At 41.8% G+C, this 25,897-nt stretch overlaps 1 protein-coding gene across 5 annotated transcripts in view; it reads left to right on the plus strand.

Annotated features, from left to right (window-relative positions):
- Nucleotides 1-25,897, plus strand: part of DPYD (dihydropyrimidine dehydrogenase) — a 514,189-nt gene that overhangs the window by 21,688 nt on the left and 466,604 nt on the right. For all 5 annotated transcript variants that reach the window (XM_081865765.1, XM_081865766.1, XM_081865768.1 and 2 more), the window contains exon 2: nt 17,895-18,005. In XM_081865765.1, the coding sequence (XP_081721891.1) occupies nt 17,895-18,005 (111 nt within the window). The remainder of the gene's footprint in view (nt 1-17,894; nt 18,006-25,897) is intronic.

Here is a 25,897-nt window from a genome sequence, read left to right on the forward strand (position 1 = left end):
TTGGCTGCAGATGTTCAGCTTGCAAAAATTGTTTGAAAACAAGAATACTCACTTCCAGGTCTCAATCGTTTGGGAGCCGATTGTTCAGGAACCAAGGTGTTTGAGATCCAAGGTACGACTGTACTTCTGTATCAGTCTTACTGAATTTAAAATTGGAGGCACGTTCTATGTTCCAGCCTGAATAGGATTACTTTTCTGTCCTGAGAGTCATGTGCCTCTTTATGTCTTCATGAATCCCTGATCTGGACATGCCACTTGATTAGAAGGCAAGCCCAGCATTGTTAACTCTGGCAGAGAGAGACAATGGGCAGATATCTTTATAGGTGAGATCTCTGAGGTCCAGAGAGTGGCAGCATGAAAACGGGCCTTTTCTGCAGTGGCTCTCCATTGGTGGAATGCTCTTCCCAGAATGGCTCACCTGACACCTTCATTGCACATCTTTAGGCCCCAAGTGAAAACGTTTCTCTGTAACCAGGCCTTTGGCTGATGTTCCATGGCCTTTTCATTGTGTTTAAGGGAGTGGGATTATTGTTTTGTTTTGTTTTGTTTTGTTTTGTTTTGTTTTGTTTTGTTTTGTTCCTATTTTATGTTGCAGTTTGTCTTTTCCTCTTGTATTTTCGTGTTGTGAACTTCCCAGTGATATTCAGATGAAGGGCTGTACAGTAGTACCTCGGGTTAAGTACATAATTCGTTCTGGAGATCCGTTCTTAACCTGAAACTGTTCTTAACCTGAAGCACCACTTTAGCTAATGGGGCTTCCTGCTGCAGCCACACTGCCAGAGCACGATTTCTGTTCTCATCCTGAAGCAGAATTCTTAACCCGAGGTACTATTTCTGGGTTAGCGGAGTCTGTAACCTGAAGCTATGTAACCTGAAGAGTATGTAACCTGAAGCATATGTAACCCGAGGTACCACTGTATACAAATTTAAATGACAACAACAACAATTTTATTATTTATATGTTGCCCATCTGGCTGGGTTGCCCCAGCCACTCTTGGCAGCTTCCAACAAAATATTAAGGACACAACATTAACCGTAAATAACTTCTCTGAACAGGGCTGCCTTCAGAAATAATAACATTATTTGTGGCACGTGGTATTAGCATTGTTGCCTTATATTCAGATAACAAGGGGAGAGCATTCCAAATCTCAAAGCGTTCTATGTGAATGAATAAGAACTGCGAAAGAGTCTTCCTAGATCAGAGTATAGGTCTATCTACTAGTCCAGTATCTATCCTGCTTCCCAAAGCCAGCAAACAGATGGCTTTGGGAAACATACAAACAAGGCTTGAAGGCATCAGGTATTTTCTGCAGTCGCTCCCTGGCAACTGGTTTTCCAACTAGAATTCAAAATTTTGTTTGTGACCTATAAAGTTCAGGTCCCCAATATATTTTGGAGTGCCTATCTAGACCCTTCTGTCTTCATTTGGGGCCTTTCCCTGAGAAGTTTCAGGGGGTTGCAAAAGGAAGGATCATTGTGGAATGATCCTTCCTTTGAGGACCGCCTGGCACCATCATTAACATCCTTTCAACCCCAGGTGAAAACATGCCTCTTCTCCAAGGCATTTGATGGTTTAGGATAATTTTGCTGCCTTCTGGTGGCATGTTTTTTGCTGCCATTTTGCCTGGTTTGGTTTGTAGGTTAACGCATTGCTTTTATTGTAATGCTTCATACTTTTTCCTGATTTCATGCCATGGTTGTTGTTTTTTTATTTTGCAAGTTGTTTGGAGACTGTCAAATGACCTATAAATTGAATTGTTGCTGCTGCTGTTATTGTCTCCGAAAATCAAGATTCCTTATAGCCGTCATGACTGGTAGTCAATAAGAGATGGATGCTACATTAATTCGTCGGCTCTCCTTTTCAAGCTGTGTGTGTTAGTGGCATTTGCCAGCTTTTAGAATCCTCCCTCTTAGATGCACTGCCCTGAAGAGTCCTGCTGCTACCACCATCCTGTTGCACCTTTACCTGTTATCTGACAGAGGTGTCTGCCTCTCACCTACTGGCTTTGGCATGCCAGCCACCCTGCTTCTGGGGAGAATGAGCTTAAGTACAGAGAAGCCGGTTAAAATAAAGGAAGTTTAACAAGCTTTAATGAGATCCAAGGGGTGAGGATACATAAAAGGGAAGAAAATGAGTTCAAGTTCTACAGCAATAGACATTAAATAACAGAATGTAAAATGCCCAGCATTGCCCTGACTTAACGTGCTTAACTTGCCTCCGGGTCTGTTATATATTAGAATGGAGTTAAAACTGGCTCTCTTCTCCAGTGACCTTTTTTACTGGTTCAGAGAGTGGGGAGGGTAAGTTTTTGGACCAATGAGAAGCCATGGATTTCTAACCTTGCAAGGGGAGCTTGGTACTCTCATTGCCAAGTTGATGAGGTTTGATTGCAATAACCACATCCTGTGGGAAAGGTTTAGTGGGTGCATAATAAGCTCCTTGCTCAGGCCGTGTTAGTTGTGCCCTCTTCTGCCAACTCAAATGCATCTAAAATGAACACATTTCAGTTGTGCCAAAGACACATTACTTTTTCTGCTTGCCCATGCTTAAATTGTCGGAAGTCCCTTGCCTATAAGTGGGGAACAGCAAAAAATAAGCCAATCTGTTTACATTGCACATCCATGTTCTTTATACTCATATAATATACTCATATAATGTATGTATGTATGTATGTATGTATGTATATACTTTATATTCTTTATCCATGTTCCTTACTCCTAATCCTTGTTGCCTTTGACTGTGAAAGGCTGTTGGAACTCTAAGAGACTGGAAAGAAAGAATGAATGAATGACGTAAAAGCTGAGCTTGAATGTAGCACTCACAGACCAAAAGTGGGCCTGGTCAGCAAGTCCTTCACACTCATTAAGAGCCATGCATTTACAAGGCATGCTTGGCTAATTTGCATTGTGGGTATCACTAATAGCTTAGATGTGGCTGATTCTGGCATTCCTGGACAGTAGGGCCCATGGTGGACTTGACTATGACATTTTAAAAATACCAAGCAGTTTCTAGATGCCTTTGATCAAATGAATGACATAGCCAAAATGGCATTCCTTCTTACACAACTGCCTGCTTCCCAAATCCGTAAACTACAAGCCAAACCATATTATGGTATTGGCAGCGGGTGCTGCATATGAACTGCAGTGTGGAATAGAATCACATTATGGGCACATACACACCGTACATTTAAAGTGCCTTATTCCCCCCCAAGAATCCTGGGAACTATATTTTACCCCTCACATAGCTACAATTCGCAGAGCCCTTGACAAACTACAGCTTCTGTGATTCTTTGGGGGAAATAATGTGCTTTCATTGTACAGTGTATATGCAACCCTACCCATAGTTCTAGGCTATGGTGAAAAGCTACTCTTGTTTTCTTTATCGTATTTATCTAAAATCATGCAAGTTGGGCGTAACAAGCAGCTGGGCAAATGAAACAAGCTTGGGGCAGAATCCAAAGCGGGCAGGGATGGTTTCTCAACCAGAACTACTGGATCACCTAAATGATGCCATAGCAAAAAAAGGACTTCCAGAGTGTTGCTGGAAACATCCTCACATTCTATCTCTTGCACAGGATGCCACCTAGTAGCTGGCTCTTGGGACTGAAAAGCCTGCAGACTGGGTCTTCCACCATTTCTGTGACACCTCTGTGTAATTGTATACATATATGAACTTGCGATGGTGCATGCTGCTGGCATCATAAAGATGATTCAGGCTGATGGCCAGACATGACAGATTGGTATGGAATGCCAACATAAAGCCAGTTTGCACTTGTCTGGCGGCGCAGCAGCAGTTTGCCGATGTGTCACTTTATGGGGCTCAGAGTGTTAGTCTTAAAATAAAAACTCCCTTCTAAAAAGCTACACTGGTTGGCAAAAAAATAACTTGCTGATTAAACTTAAAAGCAGAAGTAACTTCAGTTCTAACTCATCCTGTGATTGGAATATGTAGATCATTAACTTTCTGCCGGCTGATGCATGGCCATCTGAGCCCATTTTGGGTTTGAATAAACATTCATAACCTTTTCTAGGACAGGACCTTTAATCTCCCGGCAGTTTGGATATTAGGCAGGTTGAGCTTCTAGAATGTAGCCCAAAGGAAAGTAGTACATATTGATTTTATTGATTCCAACCCTGCTGAAATATTATGTACTTTAAAAAAGAAAATCAAATGCATGGGCAGGATAATCCTCATTTGGCCCTGGAGTGTTTAAAACAATTCTTTGTTGTTTGGGCAGCGTGTGTATGTGGGAGGCTGATCTTAAAAAGTTTGCAGATTCTACAGCAACAACTACCAAATGAATATGTATCCCAAATGAAGGTCCCATTCCTGTACTTTTACTCACTGGAGTACTTGCATTTGTTTTTGTATTACACCGAACTTGAGTTGCAGTTTCTCCTTATTTGCCTTGAATGAGATATAACTCTGACTATTCGAACATTTACATTCAGGTATCCTAATCAAGAAGCAAAATACATGCCCACTTCCTAATGTTCCCATTTCCTACCTTTTTTTGGGGGGGGGGGGGTTAGAATTTTTCAGCTCCGGCCCATCTTGAGCTGATACGGCTCATCTTGACTTGAGCCCAGCAGAGTATACATCCAGTGTCCGCAACGAAAGGATGAGGCAGGTATGGTGCTACATTGCTAAAAGCTTTATTCCTAAGCTATGCAGAGAGCATACAAATATACATCTTGTCTCTGTGAGAAGCAGAGAGCAACTCCAACAAAGAACGACAGAACAAAGGAAACAGGAAACCAGTGAACGTCACATCCCGTCTCCCTTTCCCATGGGAAGCCAACAGTAATTGGACTGTGGAATGAAAACATAGTCTTGTGACTACCAGCTGCTGCTCAGTGAGGGAAGCAGAAACCAACAGTGTGGGTGTGGGGTGTGTGTGTGTGTGTGTGTGTGTGTGTGTGTCATAGGATTTAGACTTTGGCAATAGAGAACTAGAATTAGTGAAGGATGTATTTAAGACTTGCCCAAAATGGGATATTTGGCATTGAGAAGGGACATGTTAAATTACATTTACACAACTTCGGTTCTGTCACATTTTTGTTGTTAAGCTGAGATGAAGAAAGTGAATTGCCACTTAGTCCAGCCAACTTCCTTGGAGAGGCCATCACTTCACCAGCTTTTCCATATACACCTTCACAGATCAGTCAGTCCCAGTCAACTGGCTAGCAGATTTACCCCCCTATTACATTGTGGAAACTAATGCTTTCAAATGGTGCAAAAATCTGAACTACAATGTTATCTTTTGGGCTTTGTATGCAATCCTGGCTGTATTAGGATGTTAACCCTTATAACAATGAAATCCTTGCTCCCAGATGTTGTAGATTCTATTATAAATTTTCTTACAGATCTCCGAGACAGGTTGGTTTATGTGGCAAAATATGCTTGCATCCCTAGACCATCTCCAAAAAATACCTGGCTGGTTCTGCGCATTCAATTCAGATGTTCAGAATCAGATAGCAGGGGCTCTGCTGAAGGTGGTTACAGCCTAAATAGTTAGAGAAGACTCACTCACCAATATTTTGGTGGAAAATTATTTCTCTGTCCCAGATCGGTAATCGTGAGGTCAGCTATCAAGTCAGTCAAAGAGAAAATTAATTAATTCTGCCTCCATATGATCAAACTTCCCATCCAGATTCATGGAGCACAAAAATAAGATAAATGTTCAGTGAAGCAGAGTGCATAGCCCAAACCTTTCACATTTGATGGGTAATTACACCTACAATTAGACCAATAATTTACTTAAGAGTGAATGTTTATGACGTGTAATATTTTGGAAAAGTCTTAGCTTCCCCTTACTTGGTGTGTGGATGTGTTTAACTTTCAAAATTTTGTCCTGCTCTTTCTTTCAGTCTTTGCTGCCATTTGCATGCCCGTCTACAATTTTATAGCAATTCCATGGTCTACTTCAAACTGTGGATGGGCAGTGGTGTGTTTGAATGCTTCCACACATATATATTCCTAATTATTAGCATTCTAGGGGAAGTGGATTCTTCCATTTCTCCTTGCTGTGTTGCATCCATTCAGAGAGTGGGGTTTTTAAGAGTATTCAGATACACACATTCTGAAGTGGTTCAGTTTCAACAGGACTGCCATGAGAAGATTGTTAATGCTTAGGTACCTTGAGAGCCAATGTGGTGTAGTGGTTAAGAGCGGTGGACTCGTAATCTGGTGAACCGGGTTCACGTCTCCGCTCCTCCACATGCAGCTGCTGGGTGACCTTGGGCCAGTCACACTTCTCTGAAGTCTCTCAGCCTCACTCACCTCACAGAGTGTTTGTTGTGGGGGAGGAAGGGAAAGGAGAATGTTAGCCGCTTTGAGACTCCTTAGGGTAGTGATAAAGCGGGATATCAAATCCAAACTCCTCTTCTCTTCTTCTTAGGTAGACTCAAGGCATTAAGCAAAGAGGAATACCAGTGCCATCTTTGCCTCCAAAGTGCATTCCATGCCTCTTACTCGCTACCTCATATTTGCTGGTGACTCCTTCCAGTCTAAGCTTCAGACACACAAGCCTAGAACTGGGAATCCCATGGTTTCTGCCAAATGGCTAGTGCCAGCTTGAATTACACTGGCTAATAGGTGAGGGCATCTCCTCACTCTACTTTTGGCACTACGGTTCATTTGTAAAACTCTGCATAATCAGACTGGATTGGGCCAGGCAAAATGGTGTCTTCAAGATGAATGGCTCCTTGCGAAGTAGATTAGAATTTGTAAGTGTGAGCAACTTGTCTCTATCAAACGAGCATAATATTAAGATGCATTGAAATGCTTAATGAAATTAACTGAAAATAAATATTTTGTGGATAATGGATTAGTAATGGTATTAGTTATCATTTAGCAGTATACTGGGAATAAATTACAATGTGTTCAAGATGCTTTCTTTTGGTAAAGAAGTTAAATTGCATTTTTGAATGTAGGATGTGGAGTTCATCCACTGAGCCGGCCACTGAGAACTCCTATTCATGCTTTCCTGGGCAAAATTTGTTCTATTAACCCTACTTGATTCCCACCCCCACCATTTTTAATGTGCTGTTCCATAAATCAGATACACTTTATAAAACCAATTATTTATAATGAGCTATGGTGCACTGCCAGATAGTAGCAGTTCAGTGTCAAACCAAAGAGCTCGGTGGGTTTAGGTCTTGTTTTAAGTACTTTGCGCCTTCAAATTTAGTAAGCTACTTGCAAGGTGATGTTGTGCTTTGTAGTCACATATATTTGCTTGATTGGGGAGAGAAGGGTCTGCAGGTTGACTCGGTAGTTCCAAGAGGCATCATTGGTAGTTGCTTTTGCATCAGATTCCATGCAGAAGTTGCCAACCTTTTTAGACCTGTGGTCATGTTTGGATTTTCGAGTGAGTGCTGCGGTCACCACTAGCTTCACTTCTTTCCATTGGATTAGCATCCCCTCCAGGACAGAAAGAGAGAAAGTATGGATCAAGGTAGATCTAGCAGCATCAATCTGAGCCTTGAAAGCACATGGAGTTGAAAGAGGAAATGGGAAACAGTATCAATTTTCCAGCGTCCTCTTTCAGTTCAGAGTGCTTTTCAAGTGGGAAGAAGGTAGCCAACCTTATAACTTAGCATTCATGAAGCCCCAGAGCCTCCCTAGTCACTGCTTCCTTGGTCCTGAGGTGCTGAGGGTGGTTACATTGTCCTTCAGTACATAGAGCTGAAAGAGGAAGTTAGAAGAATGACACTTTCCCACTTCCTCTTTCAGCTTTATGTGCTTTTCAAGGCTCAGTGTAATGTTTTTAGTTTTACCCAGATCTCTCGGGAAGGCAAAGTGTGGGTACTTTCTCTTGGGAGTGGGGAAATGAGCAGAGAGGGTAGTACCCATGGCACTCACTCAAAAAAAATCAAATGTGCTCAATCAATCAATCAATCACTTTATTGTACTAGCCAAAGGCCATGACAGTAAATGTGCCCAATTCTTTCACTTTGCTTAATGGACTTGCACGGCTTCCCAGATGTCCTGCACAAAATAAACAGACTAGGATCATTGCATTTTCTCTCTGCCCCCTCTGTCCTGGATGCTCTGCTTTTTTCTGAAACAAAGTCCAATGGTATAAAATATAATGCTGTGTTAAGACTTGCAATCCAGATAGGCCTTTTTAATCATCCACCTTGTTTGCTTGTTGGAGAAGGCATGTGGGTTCTGGGATTATTGGGGGTTCTGTCGTTCTCCTTCTCACCCACTTACTGTGGGGTGGCTATGAGGGTTAGGCTATGCACAATTTTCCTGTATTTCCAGAACCCTTGGAACCGAACCACCGCATAAGATGCACTCGTATGCTATACCTGAGCTGTGCAGATCCTGCATTATGTTCCATCTGACTTGCCAATCTGACTTGCCAAACATTCATAAGCTTACATCTTAATGGTGATGTTCAAATGATTGTTACCTGATCAGAAGATTAATTTCAAGCTCAAATAAAACAGATGTCTTGGGGAAATCTGCAGATGCTTATTTCTCACTGTGGATCAAAACTCTTAAGATACTTAGCTTAATTGTTCTAATCTGCCCATTACTTTTTTGGGAGGGGGGCGGAATCATATTCCAATTGTTCTCGCTTGGGAAACAGATGTACTTTGTAATACACCGAACACGGCTTGCTGTGAAGGATAAAGTAGCGAGTGGTTTATAAAAAATGGTAAATAGATAAGTTTAAGCTCCCCTCAGCATACATTCCAAAGCCCACCTAATCAATTATAGTTTGATCAGAGGGCTGGTCTTTTATGGGTGGGTTTGTTTTGTAGCCTAAATTAGATGTGTGTGTGTGTGTGTTGTTCACTAGAACTAAGCCAGGGGCAGAGCTAGCCTTCTCACTTCCACTCCACCTCCCTTATGTGTTTACTGGATACATTTTAAGAAATGTCTGAAGAGGGTGGCTAGATTCCTCCAAGTTATTATTCACATGCAGTTACAGGGCCTTCTTGGTAGTGGCACCCACCCCTGCGTAGTACACCCTCCCATCAGATGTCAAGGAGATAAGTAACTATACAGCCTTTAGAAGACATCTGAAGGCAGCCTTCTGTAGGGAAGTTTTTTTATGTTTAATTATGTTTTTGTATATGCTGGAAGCCACCCAGAGTGTCTGGGATAACCCAGTCAGATTGGCAAGGTACAAATACAGTGGTACCTCGGGTTACAAACACTTCAGGTTACAGACTCCCCGGAAGTAGTACCTCAGGTTAAGAACTTTACCTCAGGATGAGAACAGAAATCGCACGGTGGCAGCAGGAGGCTCCATTAGCTAAAGTGGTACCTCAGGTTAAGAACAGTTTCTGGTTAAGAACGGACCTCTGGAATGAATTAAGTTCGTAACCAGAGGTACCACTGTAATAATTATTATTATGGAGGGGGGCGTGGACAGAGGCTAAGGCGTGGACATGTAGCAAGCTCATGGCCGCAGTGATGGAAATGGCTATGGTTTACACAGATTTATCTGATTTCAGGGCTCGCCTTTGCCCCCACAGCTTCCAGGATCAGAGGCACCATGCCTCTGAATGCCAACTGGCAGGCAACAACAGTGAGAGAGGGCTGTTGCCAGTATGTGGGCTTCCCAGAGGGGTGTTTGCAGGCTTCCTAGAGACATCTGGTTGGCCATTCCGGCAAACATGATGCTGGACTAGGTAGGCTAGTGGTTTTCAACCAGTGTGTTGTGGCACCCTGGAGTGCCTTGAATGAGGGTCAGGGGTGCCGCAGGCAACACTGGCCTCAGTCTCTCTTTCCATCCCTCTTGCCTCTGATGACCTCTCATGTCTCTGCCTCCCAAAGACTTGCAGAGCTGTTGGTTGCAGCAGCCCTGGCTACAAGCTGCACAAGAGAATGGTGCCTCTGGGGCTGGCCAGGGGGTGCTGGTTGCCAGGAGCTGAGGCGGTCTCGGGGTGAGAGTGGCCAGCCAACCAGTCTGCCAGCCCTTGCTGTTGGGAACGGACAGGCAAGGAGGCACCTCTCTTTTTTGGGGGGGGGGAGGGAGCTCAGAGACTGGGGGTGGCAGCAGTGACTGCCCAGAGGACTCCCAGGGAGAGGAGAGGCGGCTGAGGGAACACTCCACTAGGGGCCATGTTCAAAAAAGAGTGAGAGTCTGCCAGCTCTGCAGGCAAAGGTTGACATAACTGGGCTCCTGAGCCCCACAGGGTGCCGCAGAAAGAATGGAGTTGGTCAAGGGAGGTTGAAGACCTCTGAGGTAGGCCTTTGGTCTGAGCCAGCAGAGCTCTTTTTATGTATGATTGATGAAGGAACTGAGCAACGTGAACTTGGCCCTTTAAAATAACCATTATGCAAGGTTAAATAATAATAATAATAATAATAATAATAATAATAATAATAATAATAATAATTATTTATTATTTGTACCCCACCCATCTGGCTGGGTTTCCCCAGCCACTCTGGGCGGCTTCCAACAAAGATAAAAGATACACTAAAATGTATCTTTGTGCGTCTACTGTGCAAAAGTAATTCAGCTTTGGATGAGTGCGCACCCTAAAATGTGGGCCATTTAACCTGTATAAATATGCAAGTCAAGGATCTATCTCTCTCTCTCTCTCTCTCTCTCTCTCTCTCTCTCTCTCTCTCTGTGTGTGTGTGTGTGTGTGTGTGTGTGTATTCTTTTCTTGGAGAAGGCCACACCTGCCTTGTCTTCTGAGCACTAAATATTTCATTAAGAAAGTCCTCTGGCTTCTGAGATTTTGTGTGGTGTTTTTTTAAAGATATTTATTAAAGTTAAAGTTTAACAATTACAAAAAGAGAAAAAGAAAAGAACAAACAGAAGTAATAAAAAAGATTACAATACTTCCAAAATAAAGAAAAATACAGCTAAACAATAACATTTAAAATCAACATCCAATATTTCCATATATTTATCTTTCATTTGCTTATTTCCATGACTTCCTCGCGCCTCTCTTTTTGTATTCTTAATTCATAATTAAAGTCCTTTCCCTCTTTCACAAATTTTGTTCTATAATTTATCTTAACGCAATTTAATCTTAAATATTACACTTTAACCCGTTAACAATCCATTTTAGCATAATTCTTTATAACCTTTCTGCTAAAACCATGTAAGTTCATTCCAGCATCTTTCTAACATTCATTAATTTTACAATGTTTCTGTAGATATTCTTTAAATTTCTTCCAATCTTCCTCCACCAACTCTTCTCCCTGGTCTTGGATTCTGCCAGTCATTTCCGCCATTTCCATATAGTCCATCAGTTTCATCTGCCATTCTTCCCAGGTGGGTAGATCTTGCGTCTTCCAGTATTTTGCAATAAGTATTCTTGCTGCTTTTGTGGCATACATGAAAAACGTTCTATCTTTCTTTAACACCAATTGGCCAACCATGCCCAGAAGCAAGGCCTCTAGTTTCTTCAAAGAGGTGTACTTAAATACCTTGGCTTCTGAGATTTTGTCAGGCATTGCCTAACATGCTTCCAGCATACCTTTGCAAGCATGAGGACTAGAATGTTGTGGTACTTCTTAAAATCAAAAGATTGAATTTTGCAACTGCTGCCCATTATCAGGTTCTGTGTTGCTTCTTGAAGAACATGAGAGAGAAAGAGAGCCAGCCATAGGATGCAATTCCACACCCACTTACATGGGAGTAAATCCTATTGAACTCATTAGGACTTACTTCTGAGTAGACATGTAAAGGATTTCATTGCATGTTCTGGGGCATCTTCTACTACAGTGCACCTGAGCAGTTTCCTTGGTTTTATATAACGGCCTTCAATTCCTCACCCCCCCCCTTAATTAACCATCATTTTCTCTTGAAAGGCACCTAGAACAAGTCAGGCTGTAGAATGATAAATTTGTGATAGATGAAACTCTGCTGATTCCAGAGTCGGATGCTTAGGGTGACTGGAGAAAGCTATCATCTTTTGCCAGGGAGACTTTTCCAGGTTTTTCGTTTGACTTCTCAAAAGTTTTAATTGGAGCTGCTTTACATAAAATGTGTCACAATGTCAAGATAGTATTTTTTGTAACATCTTGTGTGACTTAATGGAATTCTGCTCCACAAGGCTATCGCTTCTGATGACACACGCAAAAGCATACAAAACATTTTACTATATAGAGAGGATCAATCTGAAACTTTAAAGCTATCATAAAGCTTATAATAATAGAAGGGAGGCAGAATCTTAGGGGAGTTTTTTTCTTTTTCACGACACATTAGTAGAAAGATGAGAGAGATTGAGATTGCAATAGAGACCTATATCAGTCCAAGGCTGTTTTTTTATGCTAGGGGGGTGTGTGTTTGAGAAATGCAAATCACTCGGGTTCTTGAAGACGAGAATGTGAAATATTTCTAACACTGAGGTGCTCCTGAAATAGTACGCAACTCACATGGATCCACAATTTTACACCTAAACAAAATTTTTATGGGTTAAAATTTTCATGTGGGAAACTTATTCTTTCAGTGAGGTAGACCTTTTTCAAAATAAAAAGCATTCAAGTCATATTTTTGGTCCCCATGTTTTCTGTCAGAGTCACTTAGACCAACCTTCTGTTCTTGCAGCAATCAGTAGCCTAGGTGAAGCCCACAGGTCTTCAATCAGTATTGTGCTATAACTGGATAGGGAGGTCATATGTGTGGCTGTCCTTGACTCCACCCATGTACATCTTCCATGACTGCTGCCAGCCTATTCCATTACCCCCACTCCCAGTCCCCATTTTATTTTCCAGCTATCAGTGTTCTGTGACTATAGAGCATGCTCAGTCCCTGTTGGGGTGTTTTAGGGTGTGCCCCCCTGGATATTTCTTTAAAAAATATTGATACTTCTGTAAACTTTGGCATTCACCCACTTCACTGATACTTCGGTGTAATAAAAATAAATAAATAAATAAATAAATAAATAAATAAATAAATAAATAAATTTATACCCCACTTATCTGACTGGGTTTCCCTAGCAACTCTGGGCAGCTTCCAAACAAAGATTAAAAAATACATTAAAACATCAGCCATTCAAAACTTCCCTAAACAGGGCTGCCTTCAGATGTCTATCAGAAGAAGTGTGCATGCACATGAAAGCTCATACCAATAACTATCTTAGTTGGTCTCTAAGGTGCTACTGGGATAGGGATGCGGGTGGTGCTGTGGGTTAAACCACAGAGCCTAGGACTTGCTGATCAGAAGGTCGGCGGCTCGAATCCCCGCGACGGGGTGAGCTCCCGTTGCTCGGTCCCTGCTCCTGCCAACCTAGCAGTTCGAAAGCACATCAAAGTGCAAGCAGATAAATAGGTACCGCTCTGGCAGGAAGGTAAATGGTGTTTCCGTGTGCTGTTCTGGTTCGCCAGAAGCGACTTAGTCATGCTGGCCACATGACCAGCTGTACGCCGGCTCCCTCGGCCAATAAAGCAAGATGAGCGCCGCAACCCCAGAATCAGTCATGACTGGACCTAATGGTCAGGAGTCCCTTTTTAAGGTGCTACTAGAAGGAATTTATTTTATTTTATTTATTTTGTTTCGACTACTGCAGACCAACGCAACTACCTATCTGTAACTTCTTATGAAAGGACAGTGCCATTTTTGACTATGGAAATCCCTGCTGTACTCACCTCTCACAAAGATGGCAGGTGGTGGAGAAATGCGTCTTGGATTTGAGTGCTTTGCATGTCACAGTTACCATTATCTAACGCTCTTCAGAGTCTTGCATTAAAAAAGAGAAGTTTAAAAGCATTTTACTCATTCTGAAAGAAAATATTTCATAAGGGTGTTTTCCCCTGGGTGTGTTGTCCCTCCCCCCCCCATAAACAAAAATATAAATCACGATAAATAAAGAATTAAAGCCTCTAATCTCTAATGGATGCTGGTGGTATTGTGTACCAAACACTTTTGCAACGTTATTGCTGGAATATGCTGTACTGTTCACTCTTGCTGGATTTCAGCAACTGTTACCCTCAGAGCCATCCTAGCTGATACAGAATTCCAAGAGTAGCAAACGCCAGGGTTCCTTCCAAGAGTTCTCTTTTTAAACCATATGGTGTCATGCCCAATGGATTACATCTGTTATGGTATGATATTAAGAATATATTATTCAGTTCAAAGGCTGCGGAGAGATTTCTAGCATGTCGTCTGTTTAGCAGTGCCGTATTAAACATTTATAAAAGATAGAAGCCTATGCATTTTAACTTCCATAAAAATAGGCCGTAAGACCAGCCCCTAGACTCCTCCTGCGTACTTTAGCAGCTGGCCACACATCTGGGTTCTTTAGAGGGCCTGCCTAGGCCTGGAATATTCTGCGCTTTTTTAAAAAAACAAAAATTGCACTTCTAGTTCATATGAGGGATTTCATCTCCGTGGCTTAGGACCAAATGAGGCGTTACAGTGGCGCGACATAACTCATATTGTGCTGAACTTGTGTGAAGTGGAGCTGAGACAATTTAAAGTGCAGCGTTACCCACGCAGGAGGGGGGAACTGAAGCGACGAACATCCCATGTGCTTGTTCCCAATGTGGTTTCTCTCCAGGCTTTTCTTCTCCTCCAGGCAGGAGTTGCTTTTGGTTCTGGAGCTTCACTAGAAGAAACAACTGGATGGAATGACTTTGAAAGTTGTTGTTGGGTTTTTTGCACCCATATTGAATTTTAAATCTCCGAATCAGGGTGAATTTGATTTAAATCAAATTGATTTAAATCACAATTTAAATCACTAGTCAGTAAGACTTGATTTAAATCAGTTTTTGTTTTTGTGTTTTTAACAGAAAGACTCATTCTTGCTGCTGTAATCTTAATATTTACAGTGGTACCTCTAGTTACAAACTTAATTCGTTCTGGAGGTCCGTTCTTAACCTGAAACTGTTCTTAACTAGAGGAGTGCTTTCGCTGATGGGGCCTCTTGCTGCCGCTGCGCCACCGGCATGCAATTTCCATTCTCATCTTGGGGCAAAGTTCTCAACTTGAGGTAACTCTTCCAGTTTAGCAGCGTTTGTAACCTGAAGCGTTTGTAACTCGAGGTATCACTGTACAACCAGAGGAAGGTTTCATTTTTGGAATAATAAATTTTCAGAGTAGTTTTTACAGTTATATCAAAAATTACTGATTTGTTTATACTATTAGAAATACATAAACAGATAATTATGGAGTTATTGTGAGGTTTCATAAGTTTATATTTGGACAACTTTTCTGTTTATATTTGGACAACTTTTCTGCTGTACTTTATTGGAAGGAGAAAAATAAACATTTCCTTAATAATTTAAACAATTTATTTAACTAAAACAATAACATTATAGTATATGTATCCATGTTTGTTAACTGATGTGGCTAAACAATTTTTTTAAAAAAAACTTAGACTGAGTTTTAGCACTCATGAAAAAACTTAAAACAAATCCTTATTTCCTGATGAGTAGCCTTTGGACTATAATGTAACATAAATAGAAAGCTATCTTTAGAAAGATGTTTCCTCCAAAAGCATTTTATTTAAAAAATCTATTTAAATAAAAATCTGATTTTTTAATTTATTTTTTAAAATAATTTATTTATATCCACCCTGCTCCGAATAAGCACTTGCTCTTCTTATGTCATGTCCATTTCCATATACTGTGAAAACTCATTTTTATCACAGACCATGTGACCAGGTATGAGGTGGTGGAATCCTAAAATGGCAGAGTGGATTGTACCATTTCAGGTTCTGGGTGTGTATGGGGTAGTGGTGGTGCCACTTTCTGAATGCTTTTCCATGTAATGGCTTGCCCAAGTATTCAGAAATGTGTCCCTCCCCCCACCCCCAATTTGCAGTGTAAAATGATGCAAACCACTCTATCACCATCACACCTTACCTGAATTGTTGGAGTTAGTTTTTTTAAAATTCCTTCTCACTTTCCAGATTAGGACTTCTGCAGCACTTATGAAAGAAAGAATGCCATTGAATATTTGCAGAATGTCTTGGTCTTTTGACCAAGAAACAAAAGCTGGACATGACATGGTAGCCAGGATCAATATTTTAAACTACTGTGGAGAGAAGGGGCCTTCATTTATATCTGCAGCAACGATTTCAAAACTCTGGAGAGATTCTTTGCTGTTCTTCAGTAAAATAGTAGCTTTTGTAGTTTGCATCATTCTCTGTTCTACAAAGTCAATTCTTCTGATACCTGATTACTTTTTTAACATCATTTGATCAAAATCTGGTTATTCACTTGTGTGGGTGTGAGTGTGATAGCCTGGACACAATTACCCATACATTGGTAACATTACATTTAGAATAATGCAGTGTGTCATACATGGGACCGTCTTATGGTTGCATGATATACTTATTGCATCTGGGAATATGAAACACATCTCATTGGTTTTGAGACAGCTATGTTGACTTCCAGTTCGTCTCTGAGCAAAATCTGAAGTTCTGAGTGTGACATATAAAGCTCTTAAGCAGCCTGTGAACATAGGCTTGCTTGGGTATTAAGATCAGCATCTGGGGACCTGCCTCAAGTCCCACTGCCTTTGGGGTGAATCAGGGTGGTGACCGTTGACAGGACCTTTTCAGTTTTGGCACCCCATTTGACAGATTCGTTCCATGGGCAGGTTCACCAACTGGGAAGCACAGCATTCAATTACAGAGCCGATGTGATGCTCCTGCTATTCACACACATCCCTGATCTCTCCCCTAGCATGTCCCAGCAAAGCTATTGCTAGGAAGCTCACATTATGACTTTGCCATACTGGGTGAGCCACTTCGGAGAGCCTTGGCTGAATAACAGTATATGGCTAGTCATATGTAGGTATGAATGGCAATGGCATAGGAACAAGCCATGCAGCTCCAATTTACATTGGAATTTCATGGCTTCAGGTATAAGTTTTGAATGTCACTTGAACAGTGCTCTGCTTAATCCCCCCCCCCCCCGGAATGCCAAGTTGCTTTGGAAACATAAGCCCTGCACCACCTTGAAGGCCAACAAAAGTGAACAGGGTTCTGTTTTTTCAGCTTTCTGCAGTAGACTACCATGATTACTTTGCCCCTGTGCAAGGGTGCTTTGAAGAGGAGCAATTGCAATTGTATACACCCTTACTTCAGAGTTAATCCCATTGACCTCTGTGGGGCTGATTTCTATGTAGACATCCATAGGATAGCATCTGTTCATTTACATAGGAGAAGGCTGCTCCCGGGGTGTGGGAAATGAATCTATAGCACAGTGCTTCAAAATCATCTGGTTTTGAAAACAGAGGATATATTATTCACAGCAATCTAGAGCAAATAAATATGGTGTATGTATATGGAATTTAAATTGAGAGAAGATTTTAAATGAAAATTCTTGCAGATTAATGGGAGAACTAAGTTTATTAAATGGGACGCTGTGGTCTAAACCACTGAGCCTAGGACTTGCTGATCAGAAGGTTGGCAGTTCAAATTCCCGTAACAGGGTGAACTCCCATTGCTCAGTCCCTGCTCCTGCCCACCTAGCAGTTCGAAAGCATGTCAAAGTGCAAGTAGATAAATAGGTACCGCTCCAGCGGGAAGGTAAATGGCATTTCCGTGCGCTTCTCTGGTTCACCAGAAGCGGCATAGTCATGCTGGCCACATGACCCGGAAAAACTGCAGACAAACGCCGGCTCCCTCAGCCTGTAAAGCGAGTTGTGAGCTGCAACCCCAGAGTCATCCGCGACTGGACCGGGGTACCTTTACCTTTGCAAGCCAACATAACTCTTATTTCTAACTCTTCCACATTCATAGAGCTTTTAAGAGGGAAGACTAGGCAACTTTAATTGTTACTGAATGTGTTAAAGACTATTTTTTACAGATAAGTTTCACACACACACACACACACACACACACACACAGACCTAGAGTGCTGTGATTTAGTAGGTTTGTTAAATTTTCTTTCTTAACTGTGTCCCTGCCTGAACTTTCACTTTCCCAAAAAATCAAAGCCTTGTTTTCTCTATCCACAGAATATCCTAGCACTAAACCCTCGAAGACAAACTCACGCATCTTTGAATTCAACTGCAGCAAAGAAACATGAGAAAAAGCACTGGAAAAGGAATGCAGATAAAAGCTGCCCGGTAAGTAGCACAGCTGTTTCTGCTGCTTTTCACACATAACTTGGGAACTCTCACTGCCTGAATCTCGGCATGCTGGATCTTCCAAGTCAGATCTTCCTGATCATTTGGAAGGTTTGCTCAGACCATGGTTGGCTGGTTTGAATGGTACAATACACAGTGGTGTGGTTTGGGGGGGGGGGAAGGATGTGATCTATTATTCCAGAAAGGAAGGAGGGAGTGCTTGCACTTCTCACACATTCCTAGTCACTCCAGACCATGTTTGGGAGGGTGAAGAACATTATGTCTAAATGCAGCCATCATTTTGTGTCTTGCTGAGTTAAGCTTCCAAATGAAAGAAGATTAAGGAGATGCTCTTAAATTAACTTTATTGTGAAAAATGCTATTGCAAGTGGAAACCACATAGAAAATCGGTTTAAATTATGCTCCTTGTCTGCTTGGGCTTCTATTATAAGCTTTTTAAAATTCTCTGATAACACCCCCTTTCTCCTCCCACCAAAGATGCTGTTGGTTACTTGTTATGGTCTTAAATCCCATTGTTAATTTTGATTCTCTGCCCGACCCTGCCCAGTGCTTTGTTGCAAGAACGTCCTGATCAGAAGGGCTATAGAATGATTTTTGTAGTCATGCAAATGTTAGAGGTCCATCCGTCTCAGAAACCTAATTAAATTGTGCCTGGTGCTTTCCCAGACATTTTCAAACCTTGTTACAATGAGTATCCTAGAATCAGTTTTGAAAGATTTGAGAATTTCCATCAAGACCCTATGAAATGCATAGGGACTGACTGAGCCATCAGACTATATCAGCCATCAGTATATATATAACTAGAGCATATGCTGGTCTAGCACATCTGAATCAACAACAGTATTGGGGTTGGGGGGAGGCAAGAATTGGGAAGTGGGAATTACTCTGGAATATGTGGAGGGGGGAAGTCTGATGTTTGAATGTTCTCCAACAAAAAATCAGAAAATCCCTGCAGCTACAACACTAGCATGTCATGAAAAATTCTTATTGCTTTATCCTTTCAACATGCTAGGTTATGTATTTATTAAATTTATATATCACCCTTCATACAGGGATCAAGTGTAAGCTTTTTAGACTTGTGGATATTCCTGGTGGGTTCAGATTACTCTTTTTTCCCTTTGGACAGTATTTATTAGGTCTCTTCAGCACCATGTGTGCTTTAAAAAAACCCCACATACAATGTCCGACAGATCTGTCTCTAATCACTACCTTAGTTCAATAGCAATTAGAGATATGTAGGTAGAATGCTAGTTCTATGAATCATTGATCTTTTCAATCACAACTATTCAGCCAATAATTGGTGTAATTTGTCAAGGGGCATCAAAAGGAAGGACTTTGACATTGGACTCTTTGAACTGATGTCTGTTCTGAGCTACACTTTTCCCCCCTGCAATGTTTCAAAGTCCATTGCAGGTTGACTTAACATTGTGGCAACCGCACAAAAAAGTATTGAAGTGATTGTGTGCTTGAAAAATAATGTTCATACGTATTATTTACTGCAAATACAAGAACTACTTTTCAGCTCTTACTGATCACTTGAAGTCAGAGATCTTAGCCCAAATCTAGAGGATCACTGTCTGAATGAAGCTGTGCCCCCAAAATGGACAAATTAATGTGCTCTAGCAGTGATTGGGAATCACATGATGCTAAAGATGCTTAGCTGGCAGTGTTTGTAAAATGCTGCCGACACAACTGTTCTTCTAAGCAAATAAGCCTTGTGTTTTCAGATGGGGGAATTTTACTCTGCATGCTGGTTCAGCTTCCACTTATGTTGCATCTGAAGTCGATGGGAATTGCAAGTTCTCATAGTCTCTGAGGATTTGGTTCAAAAGCTCCGAGAACAAACTAAATTCTTTTGATTATCTGCTATACTTTCTAAGTTGTTTGTTATTTTTCCTGGTTGTATGCATAGTTGAAAGTGTTTATTGACTCTGCTTAGATTAAAGCTCAAACGACTAATGCGCTTGGTTTGAATTCACAGTTGACGATAAAAATTTAGATAAATCCAGTTAGGAATAGTAGTGTTTGAGGCCTTTAAAAAAGAAAAGAAAAGAAAGCCTGAATAGTAAAATAAACAGAATTTTATTCACACAACTTTGTTGTAGCAGCTTCCTGGGGAAAGGGAAGAAAGGAGATGCTCTCTAGCTCCCAAGTGGTTTTGGTTCATTCTAGCAGTGTGGAGAAGCTTACCTTTTGATGATTGTTATTCAGAATCTGTAAGTTTTGATTTCATGTACCATTTGCCAGGAAGGTAGCAGAATCATGTGTATGGCTTGTGGGGGTTTTTTGTAGCTGACTCTGAAAAACCTTACTACAAAAGCTGAAGACTAGGTGTAGGAAAATGTATTGCTAGGCAACACTATATTACCATGGATCATAGTTGTGTGAATGTCCTGCTTGGAGCTGGTTGGGTAGAAGCCAGGAGAAGGAGGAGGAGATATCTCAAAGTTGCAGGAATAAATTAAAGGAAGGATTAGGGGAAAGTGTTATAACATATTGCAGAAACAAAGAAGCAAAGGGATTTTAGTTAACCGGAGGACTGGTTCAGACATAACCTTAAATTGGCCTTCCCCAACTTGGAACCTTCCAGATGTTATTCGACTATAAATCCCATCATCCCGGGCCATTTACCATGTTTGCTGAGTTTTGGTCCAAAACATCTGGAAGCAAAAACATATTCTAGTAATTTGAGAATTAAACTAGCCTCCCTCAGGACTCATATATTCCCATTCTCCCTCCAGTACAGCTGAGAAGCCTTTGCTTCAATATTTTGATTAATCTTAATTGAAGTTAGTGGAAACAAGTCAACTTCAAGCCATGGTTTTTGAAGCTGGCTTATTTTCCCTAACTATAGTTAAGCTTAACCACAGTTTACGGTTCATAAGGTAAAGGTAAAGGGACCCCTGACCATTAGGTCCAGTCGTGACCGACTCTGGGGTTGCGCGCTCATCTCGTTCTATAGGCCGAGGGAGCCAGCGTTTGTCCACAGACAGCCTCCGGGTCATGTGGTCAGCATGACAAAGCCGCTTCTGGCGAACCAGTGCAGCACACAGAAATGCTGTTTACCTTCCCGCCGGAGCGGTACCTATTTATCTACTTGCACTTTGACGTGCTTTCGAACTGTTAGGTTGGCAGGAGCTGGGACCGAACAATGGGAACTCACCCCGTCACGGGGATTTGAACCGCCAACCTTCTGATTGGCAAGTCCTAGGCTCTGTGGATTAACCCTCAGCGCCACCCGCGTCCACACTAAATTGGTCAATCAAATCAAAAGCAGAAGCGGTGTACAGCCGTGCCTTGCCTCTCCAGAACAAACTTAGGAAGGCCCCAGTCCTGCGAAGCGCTACTGGTCACAGGGCCTGGCTCCTGCATGCACTCCTGACAGCCTACAAGGCACCATGGAACCGTCTTAGCGACTCCATTCTGAATTTGTTGTAGGGTTTACTCCTCAGCCTTTTCTTCTTCCAAAGATATCTCACAAGGCAACAGAGGTTTAATATAAGAATTTTCCTTCTCCTGGATGGGCTACCTTCCCAGGTTGATGATCCCCATCTGCCTCTCAGGTGTGTGTGTGTGTGTGTGTGTGTGTGTGTGTGTGTGTGTAAATAAACTACCTTTCATAAAGTCACTACAGTCACCATCGTTCCTCATTCCCAAAGGAAACACACACCCTGGATAAGGACCGAGATCCCTGGAATCTTGTGCACAAGACATTGGGTTGGCTGGTACCAATGGTACCGAGATCCCTGGAATCTTGTGCACAAGACATTGGGTTGGCTGGTACCAATGGCATAAAATTCAAAGCTGAAACTGATTCATAAATAGTAACTGAAATAAGCCACATTCCCCCTTCTCCCTCTCTTTCACACTTGCAACCATACCGGTGGTAAAATTCTGGTATGAAGCTCCCAAGCTGTAGTTTCTTGTGGAATTGATGTGGGAGCTTAGTTTTTTGCTTTTTTCTCCAGTTGGAAGAAGGCAATGAAATGAGAGTGAGAGAGGAAAAAGGGTCACCAGTACTTGGCAAACCAGGGTTCTTTTTTATTTTTAGGGCAAAGGAGAGGCTTTTCAGTTGGACGGCATCATCCATATGGGAAAACATATTTTCTGATAGTTCCAGCTCATGCCTCAGACTCTGGCAGTAGATTGCCAATGACGCTTATTGCATGGTGTAATCCCTTTGGAAATGGTCTTTCTCATTTTGTATTTGGCTTGGGCCATGATAAATATATTCACACTTCACCTGGAGGAATGTTGTTTTGATACAGCTCGTTTTCTGCTCCACGTGTCTCCAGTTCCCTAAAATAACCACTAGCTCTGGATTGTGTGTTGGGATAGTGAGAATTGAATTTAAAAGTGTTTGTTTACTGGTGTTTCAACTAGGGCTGCACTAAAAGTACTGATTGTTTTTGTGGACATTCTTTGGCAGCTTACCTCCCACCCAACCAAGAACCCATTATTTGGGAATTTTGTGGGTGTGCGTCAGTTATTCAGGATGGAAGCACTGATATTACTGAATTAACTTTGTTTCCCATAGTGATGTCTAAGCATAGCCAAATCTCATATGATCCCATTAATTTTGTGATCCGTCATTGGTTGGGTTAACTCATGTGCAGTAGGCAAAGAGAATGTAATTCAAGGGCAGTATGAACAATACAGTGTTACCTCGGGTTACAAACGCTTCAGGTTACAGACTCCGCTAACCCAGAAATACTACCTCGGGTTAAGAACTTTGCTTCAGGATGAGAACAGAAATCGTGCAGAAGCGGTGCAGCGGCAGCAGGAGGCCCCATTAGCTAAAGTGGTCTTCAGGTTAAGAACAGTTTCAGGTTAAGAACGGACCTCCGGAACAAATTAAGTACGTAACCAGAGGTACCACTATTAAATAAATAGAAAAGGAAATGATCCTGAAATGGCAGTAGACAGGGAAAACTGATCAGAGAGTAGCAGGGGTCAACTACCTTTGTGGACCAGGGGGTACATTCTGAATTTTGAGAGAGTGCTGGTGGAGGTGCCAGTCACAAAATAGCTGCTTTGGATGGTGGGGCACGGCATAACACAAAATGGCTGCCTGGGGAGAGCAGCATAACACAATGTTAGAGAGGCAGCCATCTCCAATAACCTTATGCTTACCATAGGAACGCAGCTATGCTCTGCTGGTCCAGACTGTGGAGATCACACCGCATTGATTTCACACACACACACACACACACACACACACACACAGACACACACGCACACACACAAACACAGAAAGAGAGATGCTGTCTAATAGCAATACAGAGCATTCCCAGGAAAAATATACATGCTGGCCACACCACACTCACCTTCATTTCACAGATATCGTTTAGAATGTTTTGCCCCAGAACTTTCCTTCTAGGAGGGCTTAGATGCATTCCTCCCTTCCTCCCTTTAAATGAAAGCTCTGAGTCAAGGGCATCTGCCCAGTGAAAGCCGTCATGGCTGCAATGGTGCCCATGGGTGCTGAGTTAGCAACCCCAGGAGCACAGGATTGAGATACACAGTGCCATATTTACAGTATAAGCTAAACAAGCTATAGCTTAGGGCCCCATTCTCTTGCCCCCCCCCCAAAAAAAAAATTAAAGGAAAAAACCCCTGGATGTACATTTCCAAAATATAAGATAAAAAAGAAATAAAATAAAACCTACATACAGCAACAGTGTTTTGTGTTGTGTAGGCTCCTATGATGTAAGTAATGGACCCCAATTATATCAATTACTTTGATAAAATACATATTTTGTTATGTGCAAATGGCTTTAGATACCTACTAGGTCCATAAATTACCAAATAGCATATATTCAACACACACACACACAAAAAAAAACAGTGGCAATTTGTTGTTGACAAAGGACATCTGGACATAAAAAGCACCCCATTACCTTCAGTAGCTTAGGGCCTCATCAGACCTGAATCCAGCCCTGGAGATACAGTCAAACCTCTGCTCCTGCTCCATTTTGGAACGTTTTGGCTCCTGAAACCTGGAAGTAAATGCTCTGGTTTTTGAACTTTTTTGGAAGCCGAACGTCCGACGCAGCTTCCGCTTGAGTGCAGGAAGCTCCTGCAACCAATCGGAAGCCCCGCCTCGGTTGACGAACATTTTGGAAGCCAAATGGTCTTCTGGAACGGATTACGTTTGACAATTGAGGTTTGACTGTAATGTGAAAATCACAGCCAATGGTCTTCTCCAGAAATATTTTACATTCTTCCAAAGCACTGTTTATGATCTGAAAATTACAATATAGCAAAATGTTTTGCACAACCCTAGTTTTTGTACTGTTGATTGTCCTTATAAGGGATTTTTAAAATTGTTTTTATGATGATATCAGAATTGTCCTTGATCTAGGTAGAAGGAGCAGTGCAAAGTAATATTTGAGTTCTCATGTTTCTGTTCTAACAGAAAAAGAATGATTTTTTTTTTAAAAAACAACAGTTTAAATGAAGAATTTAATTTGAAATTATTCAAAGGATTATTAAGCACAAGCGGCAACCATTTTGTGTGGGGCTCCCATTCCTGGCCCCTGCATATATCAGTGGAATGTGTTTAAGTGTGCTCTACCCTGTTCCGCCCCCTTCTTCGTCCCTCCCCCATCCTGCCCTGTTCCAGGTCCAAAAGGACCAATGTATCGGCAGTTGAATGCACCCAAAATGGTTGTCATCTACATTAGTTTTCAAAATGTGAACTCTGGATTTCAACACCTGCCTTCCCCTGGAATGTATAAAACATACAAATAATGCACATGAGAGATAAAGTTTAATAATTTTTTAATTTTTTTTGCATCTAGATTTTACATTTGGACTCGAATATTGATAAAGATTGAATTCTTGGCCACCATTTGGGGTCCATATTTAATTCCTAGCTAATACACGATTTTTAAAAAATGGTTGGTGAGGATCTGCTGAAATTATTTCAGGAGTAGGATATCCCGGGGCTTTGCAGAGCAAGCATGGTGTGTCAGATGATCTGTTACATGAGTTGGGGTACCTATGACCATCCTGAGGTTGTTGAACATCTGGATGTTGTTGTTGATGACTGAAGACCATCAGTGATGCAACCCTCCATGCTTCAAGGGAAAGGGAGTCCCACAGTTGAGACATGTTTACTGAGAAGACCTTATTCCATGTCCCAACACAGTAAATGACACTTTTGGGTGTGATGTGCGCACGCACACATGGCCATCTACTATATATATTCCTTTGTCCTTTCTGAAAAGCTGCCCCCAAATGTCACATTCTTTGCATGCAAAAGGCCTGCTTCAATTCCTGGCATCTCCAGATAGGGCTGTAAAGGACCCCAGTAGGAAACCCTGGGGAGCTACTGCCAATCAGTATCCAAGAGACTAAGATGGCTGGTTTAGTGTGTTTTTCATTCCATATAAGGCAGCTTCTTATGTCCTTTATCTGGGTGCCTTCCAGAACAGCATTTCATGATTATGCAAAATGAGCTGTTTATGAAAGGGGTGACTCTACACAGTCCCTTGTGTGTACGAAAGTGTTTGCATGTATGAAGAGGCCCCCGTTTGGTTCCTCTCCATTATTAAATATTCCTCTACTGTGTCATATTAATCTGGCACTGATGCATTGTCTTCAAGTGCCCTGCTCCAAAGTACAACTTCGTCAATGGCTCAAATGAGCCTTTAATAGAGTCAAGTAATGAATGGTTAGGTTTTAACCTGCAGGAAATGAGGCATATCTGGTGGATCTTGAGAAGTACAAAAAAGGCTGTCTCTTTTTTCCTTTTTGAGTGGGTGTGGGGAGAGAGTATGCATGTGTCAGCTGCTGTGGAATTATTTGGTGAGTGGATGTGCAAAGGTAGAGCACACTTGCGCAACCCAGTGCCCTCCTGATGCGCT

The sequence above is a fragment of the Podarcis erhardii genome (assembly GCF_964252035.2).
Source record: "Podarcis erhardii genome assembly, chromosome: 6".
In the NCBI taxonomy this organism is placed as follows: Eukaryota; Metazoa; Chordata; class Lepidosauria; order Squamata; family Lacertidae; genus Podarcis; species Podarcis erhardii.